This window comes from Strix aluco, chromosome 4, assembly GCF_031877795.1.
Source record: "Strix aluco isolate bStrAlu1 chromosome 4, bStrAlu1.hap1, whole genome shotgun sequence".
Lineage (NCBI taxonomy): Eukaryota > Metazoa > Chordata > Aves > Strigiformes > Strigidae > Strix > Strix aluco.
Genome location: NC_133934.1, coordinates 78620461 through 78641489, shown reverse-complemented (window position 1 = coordinate 78641489; position 21029 = coordinate 78620461). Strand labels below are relative to the sequence as shown.

The window sequence follows — 21029 nt, the reverse complement described above, 5'->3', positions numbered from 1 at the left end:
ACCCAGGACATCCCTTCCAGTGCAAGTCTCCTAAGGCTTCCTCTTTAAGTAAAGAGAAATACTCCATGTATTAAAGAAATTGTTCTACTGAAGCTATTTTGAAGCGTGGTTTCTGCACTATCCGCCCTTTCTTGCTATTGTTTTAAAACAACATCATCACTTAGACTCCAGAGAATGAAAAATCTGAAAACAGTGAAGCATTTAAGGTTACTTATTTTAAAGGAGACATTTATGGTAGCTCCAGCAGTTGGTAGTGACTTGTCTTAAGTGTTTGCCAGTGCTCAGTGAAGGTCAGGGCTGTCCTTTCTGTGTGTGTATGAGGGAGGATCAGACACAAGTACCTACCAAGAGTGCATCTGAATACAGGGCACTAGGAATGAAGTGTACACTGTTTTCAATTAGGGTGAAATTTCCTTATATAAAGATTCTGCGAAACTGGATATTAGAGAAAGCTTCCTTGCAGAATTTTTAAATTATCCTAGGGGCCTCAAAAGAAAAGGGTATGAATGTTGTAAGAAGCCAGTAGGAACAAGATTCAAATTAGCAGAATATGTTACTTTGAAAGCATCTAGAATTTATTTTAAAAAACTCCTGCAATTCTAATGAAATTAAGGGGTGACACTTCAGCTTGTCACATTATTTTTCTTCATTGCTAATGCACATATAAATGACTGAAATTTTCTTCTGTATGGAAAACTGGATTCTTATTTTATTTAATTGATCATTCTGTTAATTCTTAAATGTTTTTAGCCATTTAGCCAGGCATAAAAAATGCCTAGCTAACCAATTGAACCATCCCCTCCATGTGCTGAGGAAAAAGTCTGTTTACCTACGTGCCCACCTTAGTATAGCAGAAGTAGTATAGCTATAGGGTGTGGCTGTAGTCATCTGTTCAGGTTCTTTGTTCCAATACGTGCATCAGACCTGTCTTCAGAATATTACACTGTTGCTGATGCCACACCATCAAGAATGACTACATCTTCCGGTACCTGGTGGGGTTTGTGAGACTGGAAAGCATGTGCTTTGGTTTTAAATGGGATTTCTTAGAGAGTCACTGAGACTGTATAGTTGAGGCTCCATGATCCTGCTAGCTTTTTTTTTTTTTTTTACAAGAGATTTTTCTACAACCAAATGCACTTAAATCAGTCTTTTTCTTTAGAACTAAGTAGATAAGCCATGGCCTATGGCAAAATTTTTAACTCAGCTGTCCAATTCAGATCAGGTTAGACAGTCCTATAAAGTTCAAGAACATATTTTCCCTGGGTTGTTGTGCTGTTTCTGTCATGAATTCTCTGGTTTTATGGACTTGTGACAATTGATCTTTAACCTAAGCAGTGTACTTTGGTCAAATGTCTCCCAGTCTTTTGGGGGCACGTACCTGACAGCCCTGTAGGAGCGTGAGCATGTGATACAACACTAGAAATGGGCAAATCCTGCAAGTCCACTTGTGGCTGGTGGGAGACAAGACACTGATTTCACTGCAGAAGGGCAAAAAAGAAATGTGACACACAATGTTATGGTCTCTGCGCATGTCTTGTTGCTTGTGGGCAGCTTTTGAGTAGTGTGGAGGATGCTGAAGCTGTGTGGGTGGATGGCCACTGAATGCCCTACTAACCTGCCCAGGTTTGGCAGGCACGGTGGTCCCACAGCTGTGCCCTGCTTCAGGCCTTGGAGCTGTTGCTGCAACAGAGCCAGGCCCGTTCTCAGGCATGTTGTTTCCTTACACTGAAAAAAAGGAAGACTGTTTTCCCCTTAAGGGAAAAGTTACACTGTTAAAAGTTGTATTTTGCTAGTGACAGCAGTAAAAATGACATATCCCATACACAGGTTCTTCCACCACCGCTGTGGGATTTTTCTCTTTTGGCTTCATTACTGTGTCCGTTTTTTTCATATCTAATGAGAAGACATGCCTGGGTGAAATTTTTCTCATGGACATTTCTAATGGAATTAAATTTCATCCAAGCATTGCCATCACCAACATGCATGGTGAGGAGAGGGTTTCTAAGGTTTTCCAGAAAATTCAAAAGCCCAGGAAGTTTGGGGCTGATGACTTGCCCCTTTAGCCTGGAAACATCCCGGAGATCTCAGGTGGAGCCCAGTGTTAGGAGCATTGGAAAGGAAGGCAGGACCATGTTTGAGAGAGAGGGAGAGAAGATACACATGCATTTTATTCAAGTAATTCCACCACTGTTGAGCTTTTCAACCACCTCCTTGTGTGTTTTCTTATTAAATCCTGTAATATATGCACAGGCATTTTTGTGACATCTTTGCACAAGGATATTCATTGTAACTGCTCTTGAAAGTTCAATACATGATTCCCCAATACTGTGCTTTGCTAGTGACCTAGGTTTTTTGAGAGCTTATGCAGTAGGAGATATTTAAAGAGAGATTTGAAAATCATGCACACGCTGCCATGACAGACAAACCCAGCCAGACTAACATGAGCTTTTCCAGCCTCCTCATTCAAAAATTAACAGCAGTTGTCTTTAAATCAAGCTGTTGTTTTCTGTTACAGCTGTGTGCATACTTGTAATTGAGGAAGCAGTTCACAGTGATTAGGCGGAAATGGGTTTTTTTTCTGCTTGTTACAGCAGCCTACATTTCACACGAAGTTCTCAGAATTAATTGCCCCTGTGCAGATTTTCACTGGCTAGTAGCCACCTTGTACATGAGCCGAAGTAGGAATGAGAAGCTTCTAACATACTTCAAGAAAACCTGCAGTAATCTGAGATGTTTTACAGCAGCCTAGACAGGCCTTGCTCTGCAGGTCCACTTTCATGTCCTAGTCTCGTTGTGTGCCTGCGGTGGGTTGCTCTTCCAAGCACCAAATGCCATTTCTTGCATTCCCCAGAGCGCCAGAGGTGTCATTCCCACTTCCCAGGAGAGCCGCGGTCCGGGGTGCCTTGCAGGATCCGCCTGTGCTGAAGCTGTTGGGCAGAGATCATGGCAATGGGTTGCAATTTCCCTCTGGCCCTGCTGTGTGCCAGCAGACCCTGCTGAGCCTCGGCCACTGGTGCTCTGGGACAGGCTCATTGGTGGCCGCAGTGGGAAGAAAGGGTGCCTGTGGGTTGAGCATCCCTTTTCTCCTTCCTCCCAACCAGGAGCAGGGTGCAAAGCCGCAGGGCAAAGCAGAGCTGCTGTGCAGGTGGGGTCAGCAGGACCTGTGGAAGGAGCTATCTCAGGTGACTTTGTGAAGCTGCTTCTGCCATGGAGTCCCCCAAGAAGAGGTCACAGCTCTTTTAGCATGACCAGACCAGAGCAAAGGGTTTTGGAAACCATGCGCTTACATTAGGTCTTCTGGTTTAATATTGCATCATGCTTGGGAGTCTTGCAATACCTCTCCAGTGTGACTGTTCTAAGGGATTTGTGTGGTGTTGGCCAGTACATCTCTAAATCACCCTGTGAAAGGCTGTTTCTTATGTTCATTAGAAACTTCAGTTCTGTTCTTCTTACTATTACACTCTCACGTGTTCAATCCAGCGCATTATGTGTCTGAGTCAGGCTGTAATTTCCTTCTCCTTTCAGGCTTGCAGGAAGCAGAGCACACTGCTGACATAGATTTTTAAAATATAAATAAGAAAGTTCACTCACAATAGCAGTCACCAGTATAGCCCATGGAAACTGAGATGCACATGATTAAATTGTGTGATTATACTTCTTGGACGTAAAAGTCTCTTTGTTATGACAGCCTGCCAATAGGCCATGTAGCGTATAACACATGCTATTACATACAGCATTTAACTCTGCTTTTGTCACATACCTGCTATACCTTCAGATTTTTAAATGGCTGGCAGTGTGATTAAAGATGTTTGCTTGCTGCTCGAAGGGTGTATGTCTCTCCACACCTCTCACCTTGGCTACTGGAAGAATCCTTGCAATATCCCTTACACACCATTAACATGACAAAACATGATTGTTTTTAACTTTATCACTTAATGATGTTTGTTTTGCAGTAACACCAAGGAGCTTTGGTCATTAAGCAGCTGCTAAGAAACCCAAAATTTTAAAAAAGTAGTCCCCATGCCACACCTGATGTTTTAGACATAAAACATCATGGTACCACAGGGACAGCTTGCAGATGTTGAATGCAAGGGGGGGTCCTTTCCCTTCCCTTTCTCCCTTTCTGCATGCTTCTTCCCTGAAGTTGGCTGCGGTACTCGCCTTGTGACTGAGCCAGCCTCTTCAGCTGCTAGCCTAGCAAAAAATGTTTCCAAGGTAGTTTGCAGACATTTTTTTTAAATTAAGTCAACTCCCTGGCCAATCAAAGGAATAGCAGAGCTGATTCAGGATGTGTGGCAGGAGGGTGAGCTAGGGCAGGGGAGCTGGACTTCCACTTCTTGGCTCTGTCATGCTGCTGGTACATGGAACTATACTTCAGCTAATTCAGAAACGTGGTCTGCATACAGAAAAATTAAATGGAAGAATAATAGAAATGATCAGAGAATAATACCTGCACATGAAGTGTCTGTAGCAATGCTTGGGACTGCACAATAATAGTGATTTTAGTTCAGTTTGGGCCTAAGAGGCTTTTGTCAGTGAATTTGGTGAAGAGTTGAATTAGATTTTTTACTTAACATGAAATGGAAAACTTAATGTTTCTTAAGATTCTTAGAGTGGTGTAGAAAATGGCAAGATTTTACCAAAAGTAGCTAAATTCTTTCAGAATTAAAGATCTTTGACTATTTAATATATTATCAAAGATAGCAAAGGTACTTGAGAATGAAAACTGTCATGTAGTTACAGCCCCAGGCTTCATTATTTTTTAATCTTTTCCCTTTTTATGAGAGATCTCATTTTCTGATTTTCAATCAAATACATGAATAATTTTCCACGTTCTAAATAATAATCATTTCTAACAGGAATGAAATGCATTCAGATTTATTCCTGAAGCTTAGTGTAGGCATCAGAAGAACGTGCTGTCCTGAGCAGAGGTGCATCTGGCCCAGTGGGCACTGAGGATGGCCAGAGATGAATGGTAAGGAGGGCATGCAGCAGCATCCCACTGTCGCTCTCCCCTTCCAGACAGTGGGAAGGCTTGCAGGGAGGAAGGAAAAGCAGTTTTGGAAAGGTTTAAGAGGCTGGATGCCCTGTTGTGAGGGAAGTAGCGTGGTTCTTGTCTGGCAATCAAACATGGAGAGAGTGTGGGACTGAAGAATGGGGTCAGTCAAAGATGGAAGAGAATACTTTGTAGTGAATAAGACCAGATGTGCAGATAAACTGTGAAGGACCTTGGAGATGGGGATTAGTTGATATGAGAGCATAGAAGTCAGTGCAAAGAGACCTTAGTGTGATGACTCCATTGACTGTTCAGGTAATCTTTCTGATCATTTTGACTTGAGTTTCCAATAGGAAAGAGGAAAGACTAGCCATGGGAAGAGAAAATGATATGCAGTATCTAGGCCACAGAAGGATTTTCCCTGCTGGTCTCAGAGCACAAATGTGATGAGCATGACCCGTAAGAGTAAGGAGAAAGAGGAAAGTATACTGAAAGCAAAAATACTAGGTTTTCTTGTGGTTGTACTTGACAGAGGCACGTTCATTGTATCCCAGAGAGGGTTGGCAGCTCCCCACTAAGACAGCTGAACAGGAGTTCCCAAAACATCAGCCAGCCTCTCATAGAGAGAAGACAGATCTCTGAAGTGTTGACTTCTAAAATAATGTTAATACGTGCTGTCAATTTTAAAGGATTTGTGTTCTGATTCATGGACAAAATCCCAAGGAGCTAGTATATGCTCATTAAAGGTAGATATAGATATATAAAATGAAAAAAATGCTTTTGCTTTTCTAGCCAGTCAGGTCCAACTGTCTCCATGCAATAACATCTGGTATGTGTTCTTCCCCTTTTGCTCAGCTTTCTGCAAATGTGTTTGCTATCTGCTCCATGTGGTTTATATCATATGTCCTTATTTGGACAGATTTTTTTCCCTCTTCTTTTGGAGAGAGCATTTGGGTGCTGATACTTTCTACGCTGTTTATGAAAATGAGCTTATTGGTCTTGCCAAAACACAAAATGTCTTCTTGGGTAACTGGTATTAAAGTTTATTGCTTAAGTACAACTTTTTCCAAATTTACGTTTCAGAAAACCGATTGTATTACTAATAATTTCCCTTTCGTTTTTTGATCCTTGACTTGAGATACTGGGATATGATTTCCAGAAGTGCTGAGTACTTACAGCTGTAGCTGAAGTCAGTTGAAGATATGCTTGGGGCATACAATGTGCAGGTTAATGCTGTAACTGAACAATCATGTTTATGGTGGCTTAACTGAGCACCCAGAATCAGTGAATGCCTTGAAGAGTCGTGACTCTCCATCTCAGTAGCTCATGTCTAGAATGATGATGATGATGTTACCCCTTCATAATGCAGGATGTTTGAAGACAGGGAACTATGTCTTTGGCTGTTTTCTTTTAAGAAATGCCATATTTTCTCCCAAAACGTATATCCTAGAGAAAGACTAAGGGAAGAAAGTTTGCTTTGTGAGGGACTCCAGTGTTTTATGTCATATACAGGCCCATCTACCAAGTGTATCAACTGCTTAGCTGTTAAACACATTTTTGAAATGAATGTTGCCAGGTCATGGCATTTGGTTCTTCCTGGTGTGCTTATGTTTGGGTATTCTTTGCAATGTCTTTTGTCACCTGCTTTATCCCCTGGATGTAGCCCTGTTGCCGTTAGTACATTCACAGAGGTCTGGTTTATTATTTATGGAAAAGAGTCTAAACTTTTCTTCCAAAAGCAGTTACCATGCTCAAGTACTTTTTCCCCTTGCTGCTCAGATAAGTGACTCTCTGATGCTAGGAACAGCAATAAAGTATTTCCCCAGTACTTTGTTCTCAACTGTAGCCAGCTGGACTTCATCCATTTTATTAGCCTCTGTGTATGAAAGGACTGTGTTAATAACAGGTTTTTTATAACCCTTTCTCCTCAAACATATTCCCACTGCTTCTTTTGCATTAGAGATTTTATAGGCATTTTTTTCCATGTGTTTTATTTCAGTTGTTTTGTTAGTGCAGTTACGGCCTGTTCTAAAGTGTTACGATTATCAAGATGATGTGGAAGGAATTTGAGACTTACATATAGAACGGTCCAATAAGAAGCATTGGATGATCAAACTGAGAATAATTTTAAGAATCAGTAGTGTTTTTAAAGAAGAGGGTCTTAGCAATAAAATAAATTTGGCTGGTACTGTTGTGGAAGGACTTGCCATTTGAGGTACTCCTCTTAGACTATAAGCAGCAAAGTGATGCTGTGGCAAGGCTGCAATAGGAGGGAGCAATAAACTCTGTAATGGTAAAGTGCATTCTTGGGCAGACAAAGAAAAATAGAGGGCTCTAGAAATGTCTCTCTCTCCCTGTCATAAATCAAATGTGATGAATAGTGTTCTGGTTGTCCTGATACTGGAAACAAAAACTGAATAACGCTGCTTGTGTTGGCAGTTCGCTGTAGCTTCACGCTGAACAGAATCTGTTCTGATAAAGGTCCCATATCAATGCCTCTAAAGACCCTGGATGTATTTTTCTTCTCAGGTCCCCAGAGCTCCAGGAGATGGTCACGTTTCTGGTTTCTTCTGGAGCAAAATGCTTCTAGACACATCTGACTGGGGACAGCATTTGTTCGGTAGAATTCCCAGACTGGAATAAGGTTCATGCTAACACATAAATTTTAGATACTTCTCTACATCTGAGAGCATACCTGTCACCAGGGATTTCATGTTTTGGCTTAGTTTTATCTTCAGAAAATGAAGAGTTCTGAAATAAGGTATATTTCACAGTAGTGAGAATGTGACATGACTAGTGAAATAAAGTCCAAGTTTTGCTGTATATTTATTGTCAAAATGAGGTTTTAGACAGAGTCCTGTTGTCTGTGGTACAATTTCTGCCAGCTAAGGATGAGATAATAACTGATAAATATTTCATGGCATTTCATTAGATGAAGAAATCAATAATTATTCATTTCTCCTCAAAGATTGGCATCTACCATCAAGAACAGAAGATCTGCACAAAACAAGACTTGTTTCTTATGCTAAATACTCAGCTTTATAGCTAGGCAAATAGGTTACACCTAAGTCACTATCACGGTAGCAGCTTTTTCTTACCCTCTGGTTCCTGTGACTGATAACATGAAGAAAACCATTAGTAGCTGCACAGCTCTGTGCAACGGTTTAATTGTGTGTGGAGCAGGACTGAGTATGCTGAATTAGTTCATGGAGAGTTGATAATAAATGAGGGAAGGAAGACTGACTCCCAACTGAATAGTTTATGGCTGTGGCCCATGTTTTTAATCCACAAGAACAGGAGATTGCTGGCTTTAGTTACACTTTCAGTAGATGAATTACACACTTGGTGGCAGCTCTCATTTGACATATAATAATCGATACTTCTCTGCTTACTCACAAATGGCTGTAATAGCAGAGAGCTACCTGAAGGTCCAGAGAAGAAAAAAAGTCTGTCATCTTAGACAAACCTTACATGCATTCAATGCTGAGAAACTTTTGCTGTATAACATTTTAGTGTATTCTTATTTTTCTGCTGATTTCCTGGATGCAAATTGCTTGTGGACCTTTTAGCCCGATCGTGGGGTTCTGCAGCTTTTCCAGCTCCGTGAGCTTGGGGGAAGTCTCAGCCTCTGGTGCAAGCAGGACCAGTTTTAGGAGAGCCCCATGGCACTGCCCATGTCCTAAGGACATCAGAGCACAGTGTCAGATGTGGCCTCCTCAGGAGAAGCACAGTGGTGAGCAGGAGTGAGACCTTCATGAGCGCAAAACCCCCCAGAGTTACATCAGCTTGTTCCTCCTCCTTGAGTGCATCATTACAAGTATATCTCGATTTGTACCCATGCCTGTATGCTTAGCTACACGTGGCAGAGGAATGTTTTTGTAAATGCACTTTGCACTTGCTGTTGAATGCTTAGGTCCCTCTCAGGACTCTTGCAAACAGTATCGAATTCTTAGAAACCCACCATCTGACCTTTTTCTTTTGGAATATTTATTAGTGTACAACAGCTACAGACTTACTCAAAGTGTTAGGAGTAGCAGCAGCAGTAGATAACTATTACTAGTGTGCAGTCTTACTGTTTTTAAAGCACCAGAGTAATTAGCTATTTTTGTCCTTGTTTGATTGCAATTATACTCAAATATAAACATCACTTAATGAACTTTGCAACAAGTAAGGGCTGTACCGCTCTTGTGTAGGGCAGTTCCATATCTATGTGGTGATATTCTTCCTGCATTAGCATAATTAAATTTAAATATTGGCTACAGTTGTTTGTTTTATTGTACCTCTCAAATGAATGTGTGTCAGGGAATATAAGCGAGTGGAAAAAGTCTGTCTGGCAGTAGGCAGCGTGCTGTGGTGTATTGCGTTTCTCAGACATGAGAGGAATGTGGCAGTGAGGTCTACAGTTGCCTGCTGTAAGCACTAGCACTCAGGCTGAAAAGCAGCTTGGGATGTGCCCTTTGCTTCATTAAGCAAAAGGCTTTATGCCTGTGGCATGAACTGCTATAAAACACAGTGGAAGTATTATAGTGTATGTTGTTAGACAGGACTGCCAGTCTCAAACATCTAAAATCACGAGTCAGATATTCCAACATAAAATCTGTCTAGAAATTAGGGATATGGGTTTTTTTAACCTCCTTGTTCCTTTTTTACTTAAGATTCATTTAAGTGAAAGCTGAGATCTTCACTGAAAGTTGAGATCCTCACCTGACTTCAGGGCTTTTAGATAAACACCAAATTTTAAAAAACTTGCAAAAAGCTTATAAAAGTTCTTTACAGTGAGTCAGGCATCTTCAGCAGAAGCTGTGTGATTGTATATACTTTGTCATTGTAAATAGGATCTAAAAACCAGGGATGCAAAATGCAGGCTGAGCTCCTGGTACTTGCAGTTTAGTTGAGGTTTGCTTACGTGTAGTAAATGTTACTAACTGTGCTGGCTCACATTATTGAGCAGCCAGCCAAAAACCTAAAAAAAAAAACCCAAAACCAAAAACAAACACCACAGTCTAGAAAGCCTGTGTTGTGTGGGGGAGCCACGGTGAGGCAGCTTGTAGACCTTGTAGCCAGAGTTACCTACAGCTGATCCGTGTCTGGTGTAACTTCTGCAGCCTCCCAGAGTTCCATCCTGTGCATGTTGGCGTCAGTAGTAGGACTCCTGTTTACAAGAGCAAGCATGTGATGATGAGGGATGCATTGGTTTCCTTGTGTTGTCTGCGTCTTCCAAAGAAATGTGAGTGCTGACCCTGTCCCTGAAAGGGGAGGTGTAAGGGATGGTGATGTCTGAGTCTTTCCCCCCACTCTGCTGAAGCGGCAGGCTGTAGCTTTAGGATTTTGAACCGCTGCACTATTAGCAAGCAAGGCAGGTGGAGCGTTCATGTTTCTAGGCACTGCGCAGTGCTGGAAAAGCAATGCCGGGGCCCAGGCATGGGCATTTTTAGGGTCCTTTGTTCATTGTTTCTACTGACCTGCACTTCAGTCCCAAAGAAGACAAACTACAAAGCCCACACCTTGGGAAGACTAAGATCCAAGAATTTGAATAATTGTATAGGATTTTTAATGTAGAACTTGAGTTTGCTTGTTTGAAAAGTGGGTGCTCATGTACATAGGTTAAACAATTGTGGTAGGTGAGCTGTAAATCTGCTTCTGTTCTATCTGCCTGTCTTGAACTCTGTTGAGATCTTTTTCTGCTGTGCAACCCTCGAAGAAGCAACAATTCTTGAAATAACATTTCGGCACCATAAACACTTCTTATTTGATGCTCTGACGTTTGGTTTTAGCAGCTCAGCCTGCCTCTTCAGCAAGCATGTGGCTGTCACCGTTCAGCCAGTCCTTTCCTGCACAGCTAGTGCAGATGACAATCGCCTTTCTCTCAAGAGTGCTCCAAGCGGTGGTTTCACATGGCTAAGCCTCAGGTACTCTGTCATGCAAATACAAATTTGCTCTTAGGTCAACATTTAAAGCATCATTTTCATTGTTTTTAAGAATCCTATTAGTTATAGAGGAATGATAAATAATCCAGTGGTCTGGAACCACATCGTTCTGGCTCAGGAAGCTGTTACCACTACAGATGATGCTTTAGGTCTTGGAGGTGTATGTATGTGATGCACTTTTGTACTCTTGGATCTAGCAGTTTGCCTAATGGTTCAATGTAATTGAAGCCCACTGAAGTCTGCAGGAGATACCATTCGGTTCATAAGTACTTCTTCCACCTTCAGTGGAAACATTTGTAGTCAAAAGCAATGCCTTGAAATGTTTTACTACTGTCATATTGATAGGAAAAAAAAATATGCAGATATAAAGAGGTTGTGTTGATTAATTATTTATCATGCAATCAAGAAAGTATAAAAATAATCCAGTGTTGTAAAGGAAAGCACTGGCTCTTTCAGTTTGAATAATGCAGACCCCACTCAAGCTTTCTCTGCAGAACATGAAGCCTAATCCCAGCACAAGTAAATACATGTTTTTTCTCTGAAACAGATCTAAAAATCATGCAGCTCTCGAGAGGAGACTAATTGTGCTCACTTAGCTTCAAGTGAATAATTAAACTGTGAGGAGTTATTATTTTCCTGGCTCCTCTGTAATGTTTCTTTCTTATTAATTCTTAGATATTCAACTTTTGGACTTTTTAGCATCAATCAAGCTCTGCTTCTGTTGTCTGAAAAATAAAATATGTAAAGGAAAAACTGCCACAGATTTAAATACATTGTATTGTTACAGTGTAAATATAATCACTGTAATAAACCACTCAAAAATATGAACCATCAACTTTTTCTCTCAGGGACTCAGCCACCTATGGGATTTTTGTGCCTGTGAAAATCTCCCCAGAGATCCAGTGTGCTTCACTTCTTCTGATTGTTCTTGAAACAAAATTAGCTTTTAGTCTTTTAAAATCTGTTGGCTTTATCTGCTACTAAATACCCATGTAGTAAGTGCTGTGGGATCAAAACAAAAACAACTTACTCCTCCTATGCTTGTAGTTTTGATGGGATTTGCAGTTTGAGTCAAAAATCAATAATCTGACTCACTGTATTTGAGATCATGGTGGATAAGGGTAGATCCCTTCGGCCTAGATCAGAACCTGCAGGGTATCTTGAAATGAGAGGAAAGGAATCTTGAAATGAGAGGAAAGGGTGAATATAAAAGAGACTGGAAAAGGATGAGAGAAGGTACCTGAGAAGGCAGGTAGCCTGGCCCTGAGTCCTGGGGCAGAACTAACAAATTCCGTGTTGCTCCTTCTAGACATTAGCCTAGCACGCTCTTAAAAGTCTCTGCTAACAGACATTCTGTCACCTAATGAGGGTTCAGGCAAATTTTTTTCCTGTTAGAAATGTTTTCCTGATGGCCAACTCACTCCACCAGGTGTCTGTGACTTTGTCCTTAAATTGCAGCCTTTGTGGGGAGAGTAGGATGGTTCCAAGTTGGGTAGTGTAAGGGGATGGGGAGGGAAGGCTTTGGGAGGAAGGTCATGAAGATGAAGGTCATGGATGGAGAGCCCTGGGAGGCTCCTCCTGAGGAGGAGAAGAAAGTGTTACCCATCCAGGCTCCTTGTCATCATGTTTCTCGCTACTGATGTCTTGAACTTTCTGATGTTCTTGAAATGCTTTAGACAGATATTGAGTAAGAGCAAAGTTTGAAATCTAAGCACAACCTCAGTGGTGGAGAAACCTCTGGGTCCCATCTCCAGAACTGAAAAATAGTAATACGCTGACAGAAAGACGTGACCATAATGCCCTTTTCCTGTCTTTTCTACCCTCACAGATGAACAGGAGCCAGCAGTCAGCAGTGATTCAGACATTTCATTGATTATGGCAATGGAGGTTGGACTGTCCGATGTGGAGCTTTCCACTGATCAAGACTGCGAAGAGGTGAAGTCTTGAAAAACAGAGATCCAACACTAAACTACAGGGGAGGGTCACAGGGAGGGACCGAGTCAGCTTTCTAGGATTTGGACCAGTCATGCACATGCCTCCAGAGCACTGTCACTCCTGCACACTCCATTCTGAGATGGTCACGAAAAGCAATAGCAACAGTTGTGTCTGCCTGGATGCGGTTTCATCATCTACATACATTCGTTTTGTTCACATGGGAGATGAACCCTTCCAGTTTACCCACGTGCTTGAGAGCAGTCATGTAACTCTTCAGTGGCTCATAAATACACAACTGAAATGACAGCTTGAGTGTTTTCTACACTTGTTCGGTCGGGTTTTGTTTCTTTTATTTGAAAAGACATATATTTGTTATGTTTGTTTGTTTATCGTTTGTTATGGATGGACACTCTGTTTTTTGTTGACTGACCCCAGCTTTTTCAAGAGTTCAATCCAGAAATCTGAATTCCTGTTCACTGGTCACTCCAAGATTTATCATTGCCATGTCATTTCTGCATGAAGTACACATGGCTTCAGAAGGATGGTGCACCAGCACCCTGCATTAATGTGAAGCCTGCTTTCATTAAGTGGGAGCCTTGGAAATGGTATGTTCAGAAGGCCTTTACTTGTAAGAGAGCTCTGAATTAACAGAGGTTGCTGAGATTTGGGTGAAAACTGCATTATGTTGGCTTTTACTTAGAGCTCTGTTCTAGACAAGTATCACACAGTGTGAAAGAGAGAAAGAAAAGCTTAAAGCTTCACTCCGTCCTTGTAGTCCTTTGCTATTTTTTATGCTATCAGCAGTTGTCAGTACGTTAATGGCCTTCCTTCAAGTCACAATTCAGTAGCTGGAAGAGAAGATCTAGTATAACATCATGTCTTTTCTTAATTTTACTGACCAAAATCTGACCGGTAGGCTAAAGAACTGTCTGAGAGGTTTCCAGAAGCTGCTTGTTAACAGCTGTGCATTATGTGGATGACAAGAATATTCTTAGGAAGGTTCTGGAGATGCTGATACCAGTGTCAGAAATTGCTAATGAAGCAGGAGGCAGCTGGTTGAAATGTTTACTACTTGGTTTGGTTTTGGTTTTTTTCTTAGTGTGTTTCACTTCTTATGTTTTAACGGCAGTTTTTGCCAAGTTCAGGTGGTTAGTTGCCCTCCAGAGACCCTGTCAACATTGTCGCAAGCATAATGGAATACTTGCAATTTTTATATAAATACATATATGCCAAAATATTTTGGGTAGAGGGGAGGGAATTTGAAAATAAACAGAACTAACAGAAATCAATACACCTAAATAATAATGACCAGTGATGATTATTTAGTTCATCCCGAGCTCTGCTTTCCAGGGAAAAGCTTCTCCTTACTCGTTCAGGGTACGATTTCATTTTTCAGTCAAAATACTCAACTGTGAAGAAGCATTTTTAGCTTACTGTTATACAAGAGTAAATGGTTTCTGTTGACAGTCAGATGATTTGAATCACATTACTGCCTCCTGAGTAAGTCCATAGAATCAACAATTCATCTTGCATTGAGATCTCATGGAAAGGTCAAACATTTTGGCTTTATGGTACATGGCAGCATCTCAAAATGCACCTATTAGGGTTCTTGCTGTATTTAATCTCCTTGTGGATTTACTTGTTAGATGTGGAAACCAACTTCCAGCCAAAATTCAGTTTGTCAGATCTTATTTGGGAACAAATGTGTTTAGAACTATCCCTAAAATTTTGTCCGACCTGCTTCCTCAGTACAGGGAGAAGGAAAAATTATACTCCATGCTTTTCGGTCCAGTTAGAACTCAGTTCATTTTAGGAACTGAAGTTCATTTAGCTTAAGGATGTTCTTAGTCCCTAAATTGAAGGGTAACTTTGAGGCAAAGGAGCACAGCTTAATCATCCTTCAAAACTGTGATCAGGAAATGTGCCGTTACATTTTTACAAGCCATTTGAAAGGATGTCTCTTTTAAATTAAAGAGATACAGGCAGCTGGAAATCTACTTGGTTTAAAAAAGAAAGCTAAAGATCCTTCCAGAGGGCCCAGCTAGGTCAGTCTTGCCAATATTTGTGGTTCTGTAATCGTATTTTTCTTATTCTTTAATGTCTTCTCTAGTCGTTGATGCTATGGGAAAGGCCCACAGCGTCAGGGGAACCAATGCTAAAAATCACCCCTACACGAGAGAATTTGCGCAAGGTACCGCATCAGCTCCACTTAAGCTCTGGAAATAATGCTGAAATAGGATTTAAGTGGTGCTTACACGAAATTCTGGCCCTTCACACAGGAATGAAATTCATCTCAAATGATTGCAGGGGAAAGAGTGAAGCTGGTTATACACAGTCAGGTCTCCCTATGGAAAGTACACACACTGGTACAATTTCCTCTCATTTTCCTCAGTGCTGGAGCCTGGGTGCTACATGTCACAGGAACATCACAAACACGATGTCTGAGTTGTCAGTGATCCTTTAACATCTGCCCACCACAGCCCAGCACACAGACAAAAACTCTTGGCTGAACTGTTTGGGTTTCAGAGGAGCCATCGCAAAGTGTTTGTTTTATTTCACAAACTTAATTAAGTTAATCTCAATGGGTAGATTGACCAATTATCTGTTGCCATAGCAAAGTCACCCACAGCACAGCAGAGCAAGGGAGGTCTGTGGAAAAGCAAGGCAGGAGGTAAAACTCCCAGCTGATACTGAACTTTGCCCAGCAAAATCATTAAAGGGAGCTGTGCTCAAAGGGGAGCTGAGACCCTGCCCGTATTTCTAGGAGCTCGTGGAGGATTTCGGAGAGGGATCACACTGTGTATGCTCTTTTCCTAAGTATCCCATAGTAGATGTGGTCCCTCAGGGACCACAGGTGGCAGAGGCAGGGTGCTAGGCTGCATGAGACGTTTTTACATGTCGCCATACTGTGGTCTTTCAAAAGAGGCATCCTAGCAAATCTAGGTCAGGAGTCTTTCTGCTTTTGTTTTCCCAGTTCTACCTGCAGTTTTGCTCAGGAAAGATGTTTTTCCGTCCCTGTCCTCAGGTAGTCTATAGCTCTGAGCACTGTTAAGCGATAACGAGTACAAAGCCAGGTTAGACATCACTGGAGCCAGAACTTAGGAAAGCACTTAAGTAAATGTTTTATTCGTCCTTCTTCAGAAAAGCACTTATGACTAATTTTGGACTTGTACCAAAATCACGTTATTTTCAACAGGTCTTCTGTGAGCATAATTATATCCCTGTGTCAAATGGAAATGTTTTCCTAAAGCAGGACCTGGCTGACAATATTCTTTATATATATATAATCTGTGAAATGCCTTGGGAATTTGAGGTGCTTCATAAATATTAAGACCCCCAGATGTATGTTTGTAACACATGTGAAAGCCTTAATTCTGCGGATCTGCATGCCCACGCACATTTTTGCTTACGTGAGTCTCTCCACTGAGATTCCTCACAGGGTAGAATTAAAGCTCCCGATTTGCAGCTTTGGGCAAGATTAGTCCCATCCTGAGCATTGTGTGACTCCTCGGTACGGCTGCCCGCTAAGCTTGTGCTCCGGCATTGAATATGTGGGATTCAGATGCCGGGGACACAGCACGGCGTGTTCAGAAGGGAAAGCAGCCTCTAGCATGCAGCCAGGAAAAAAAAAATCCTCTGGTGCCCTCTGACGAACAAGCGCTCATGCACATAATTCTGCAGGCTTGCGCCGTGGCAGAGGGGCACCTCCTGCACAGGGCCAGCAGCCAGAGGACAGTTCAGCTCTCTGCGAAGGGCGCTCTTGTCATTAAGCTGATCTCGTGTCTCTCCGAGCTCTTCCTGTCCTGTCATCTGAGGCTCTTTTCTTTTCCGTGAGTGAGTAGTTCGTGGGAGAAGCATTCGCCTTATTGAGGTTCATCTTCACTTGGGCTGGGTTGCAGGATGAAACTTGCACAGAGACCGTGCTCTGAGTGTCCTTTGATTTTCATGGGTTTACTAAACTGCCCCCCCAAGGGTCTGTTCAATAGGTAGGACACATAAAAAGTTATATCGGCAGAATTTTGCGCTCACAAACAACCTCATGCGTGCGTGCAGACGTGCAAGGCATCAGCTCTGCATCCCTTCCCCACAGCTGACCCATTCTGGTGGGGGTACAGATCTGGCACTTGCTGAGGGATTGTTTTTTTTTATTTTCTGACTGGTTTAGAGCCTCAAAACCAGGATCAGGACAATCATAGCACTGCAGTTCATTCTTTAAGCATTCTGTAGAATTAAATTGCCGTGTATGCATATAAAAGTACTTTGATATGACTATGGAAACTGTATTGTAGTGAAAACAGAAGCAGCTGCCATTTTTAGACTTCTTATATGAGGCACATTGTGGCACTAAACAAGAAGGCTTTGTAGAGGAAATTTGAAAAAAAAAATATTGAAATCACATATGGTAAGAGGTCCCTCAGATCTCACTACTTTAATGACCCCTGGATCAGATCCAGAGGAAGTCATTGCAAGAAGGGCAGTACTTTGTCTCTTGTTGAATGACTCGTTTGGGATACAATCTTATTTTGTTAACAAAATGAACCCAGCACCAGAGACAGATCCAGCTCTGAATTTAATCTTTCTCAAAGAACATGCATTTTGTGATCCAAAGTTTTTGTTGTTAAACCTGTTAACCTACCCTCTTTTTCCCCTTGCTAAATAAAAAGAAATGCTTGTCCGATTTCAAAAATGTCTAGCTCTGAAGACCTTTGTGTATGGACAGGTTGCCCTGGCAGGTATCTGCAGATCACTTAACACTTCTATGTGCTTTTAGTCATCAGTACAGCATAGTTAGAGATTTTCCATAAAGTGTGTTTTGTTTGCTGTTCTTGTTAAACCTGGAGCACAGTCATTGTATAGATTTTCCAGAGATTTGCCTTACAAACTTTTTCCTTTGAATAAATGCCACAGCCCTTTGAGTAGATTCTGTGATTAGAAGGCAAAGATCAGGGCACAAGTCTTTATATGTAAAACTCTGGGCTGCAAGTCCTTGTTGTGACAACTGGCTGTACTGAAATGACGATGAAGTTGTGCATAACAGCGGGAAATGCCTTTCAGCACAGGCAGCTGGGAATCTCCTAGGCTTTGTTTGTAAGAGGCTCATTCCTTTGTCATCTCTGTCTGTAGAAAAGCTCATGACCAAGCATATGGTTTGAAATAAGGCAGGAATAGGAATATATAGGCTGTGCAAACTAAGAAAACCGATAGTTATTTATTAATTTCTATTCTTTAGCAATAATGGACGTTTTTAACCATTTGTTGTTCTCGGGCCAAAGTTACCAGTCTGCTAGGAATAGGGGCCAGGACAAGCTGACTCTCTGAACAAAAGAGGGAGGGCTTGGTTTTCTGTTGGGATGCAACCATTTTGCAGGACTGAAATGTCAGAGAAATCCAGCCTGTTCCTTCCCAGCCCTTCTCACAAATGTTTGCTCTAGTGTGAGCCTTAGTTGCAGGGGAAGGAGATCATGGGATCAAACTAACACTATGACGCTTCCTCTCTTGCATTTTGTACTGCCTGTATCTCTTGTAGCAGGTTGGACTGCTCTGGTTCAGCACAGGGAACGGAGCCAGCCTAAATTCAGCTTAAGGGCTTAACGAAAGATAGGCCCAGGGGTTTCGGCATATGAGGGCAGCCAAGCTTCTTCCTAACCAGTGCAGACTGGGATTGCTGCTTCATTGAAGAACACTGAGCATTGACTCATTTGTTTTATAGATGCAAAATGTGTGAGTGTGTATCAGGCAACCAGTGTGACAGAAATGAATCCACCTGGTTAACGCAAGCATTGAAAAACAATGTCATGAAATATTTTAGGGGCCAGGGAAAATGAGGGTGGAGGTGTTGTTTTTGCAGACTTTTTAAATAGGGACAATTGATCCAACACAAGCACTTCTTTTACTTTACCAAGCTGTTACCTGAACTAATTGATAGGTTCGCAGTTGAAAGAGGAATGCCAGATGGACTTTTTAGTCTGGATTTGTTTGGGTAGCAGATGGCAGCTGCGGGCTGGGACAGCGAGTGAGGAAGAAGGCTGCCCTCCGCCATGCAGCCTCCCCCGCCGCGCTGGAAACCCGCTCAGCTACCTTTCTCTTCTTTGGCACTTTTTTCAAGAAAAACATTTTGTGCAGGAGCTATATTTCAAAGGGAAAACTAGAGAAGAAGGATGAATGAAAGATGTTGTGAATTTTGAATGAAAAGCCAAGGGATAAATTTTCCATCTGAAATTAATCTTATCTCTCTCAACTATTTTAATTGTGAATCAGTGGAAGTTAGTTCTTTCTGGAGTGAATGAAAAAAAAAAAGGAGAGAAAAAAAGAAATAAAATTTTTCCTTTCTTGTTTATTTCTTGATTCTTCAGTCCTGTGTAGCATTAAGAACAATAGCAAGATCAGGATGCTTGTTTGCTCTGAATGTATACAGTTATTTCAGATGTCAAATATCTCAGTGTTTTGTATGTGTACGTAATACCATCCTTCTTGTTTCATGTTAGGAACCTGAAATGACTGTACCATTTTATAATTAGAAATGTAAAGAGGGGACAGTGGGTGGGAGGGTCTGTTATTTTTATAGCAAGATGTTCCTTGTATTTAGTGAACATTTAAAATGGTTTTGTACTTGTCAAAATATACATTCCATCCATTTCCAGAAGAGAATTATTTTTATTTAGAGTAGTTTATAAGCAAACCAAAAAAAAAAAAAAAAACCAGTGGCGTCCCATTTGTACGCAGTTCATGAACAGAGCAGAAGTATCCTGTTTTTCAGTGATGGCTCCAAAGCTTTTTCCAGCTGTGTCTCTTCTCACACGCTGCAGAGCCATACCAGCAAATGCCAGTGTTAAAAAGGGAAGAAAAATCACGAACGAAATAAATACCATATGGATCAGCGGACAGCTTAGCGAAATGACTTCCAGTTGGGAGACAATGATCTGTCCCAGTGAAATTCTCCGAGGTAATCAGTCCTGCTCTGGACTGCAGGTGCAGATTCACTGGGAGACCTTCAGCCCTGCCTCTTGCTCTGCCCCTACCCGGCAGGGCTGCCAGCCCCCCCACAAACTGGGGGTGACAGGGTTGTCACTCTCAGGCGCTGCAGCTCCCTCAGGGTGGGAGCCCATTTATGACTGATGGTGTTTTGCTGGTAAGGCAGTCGATTTCTGCAGGTTGACCAGTTGTGTTTCTTTTGACTGTGGAAACAACCCTTCATCTCCACATTAAAAAAAAAAAAAAAGTTCCTTTCTCCAGACAGCTGCATTTTGGTTTGTGAAACACCTAGCGAAAGACCATGGCAAAATCACACAGTGGTATTTGCATAGGCGGTTCTTTTTCATGTAGTTAGCTTTGGTTTTGCCCCCCTGCTACCTGTGACTTGCTGCCAAAACAGTGCAGTAGCAGTTTGTGAAGCAAGCCTTTTTTTTCTAGCATTACTTTTTGTACAGTATTGCAAATATACTTTAATGCTTTGCTGATATTTTATAAAGTATACATCTTCCCCTCCAATGCACTTTATCTCTCTTGAAAAATGTGGGAGTCGGAGAACTACCATCTTAAAGGGATTTGCCTGAAACCATGAGGCACACACTTTTTTTTTTTTCCTTCTTGCTTTGTTATATACTGTAAATGCTAAAGAGCATGGACAGTGACTCAGCTGGAGGAAGTACTGAAATGTTGAGGCTAATATTTGGAAGCATTATTCAGTAGTACAACACGGCTATTTTTGTTATATAGAGGATTATAATGTAAATATGTGAGACTGTGTTATTATGTACTAGTAAAATATTGCAACTCTCAAAGTTAAGATGGTGAATTCCAAGGAATTTTATTGCAAGTTTTTTAATAAAACAAATCTGATGACTGTGTCGTATATATTTTCTAACAGGCTGTGTAAAACTGGCATTTCCTGATGTGTGAAACTTGCGGATTGTTTCTTCCTGAAGGTGGCTGCTGCAGACTTTGGCATTCACAGGAGGCAGAGGCTGTAGCAGGGAGGGACCCATGGGGCAGCCTGGCCTCTGTGCCACCACTTTCAGCCCCAGTCACGGCTCTGATCCTTGTTATCTTTTGGCTTATTTTGATCAGAAGGCTGTGTGGGAGGTAAATGCCTCTACATCACCAAGGCCGAGCTGCAGCCTCACCCCAGATGCTGGGCATGATGTGTTAAAATAGCTTTAAAAGGTGACGGC

General features: G+C 41.7%; 1 protein-coding gene across 1 annotated transcript in view; it reads left to right on the top strand.

The window, feature by feature from the left end:
• Positions 1–20700, top strand: part of RNF150 (ring finger protein 150) — a 125760-nt gene extending 105060 nt beyond the window's left edge. Inside the window, exon 7 of the mRNA XM_074823713.1 lies at positions 12752–20700. Within this exon, the coding sequence (XP_074679814.1) occupies positions 12752–12870 (119 nt within the window). The 3' untranslated portion in view covers positions 12871–20700. The remainder of the gene's footprint in view (positions 1–12751) is intronic.
• Positions 20701–21029: the final 329 nt, after the last annotated feature.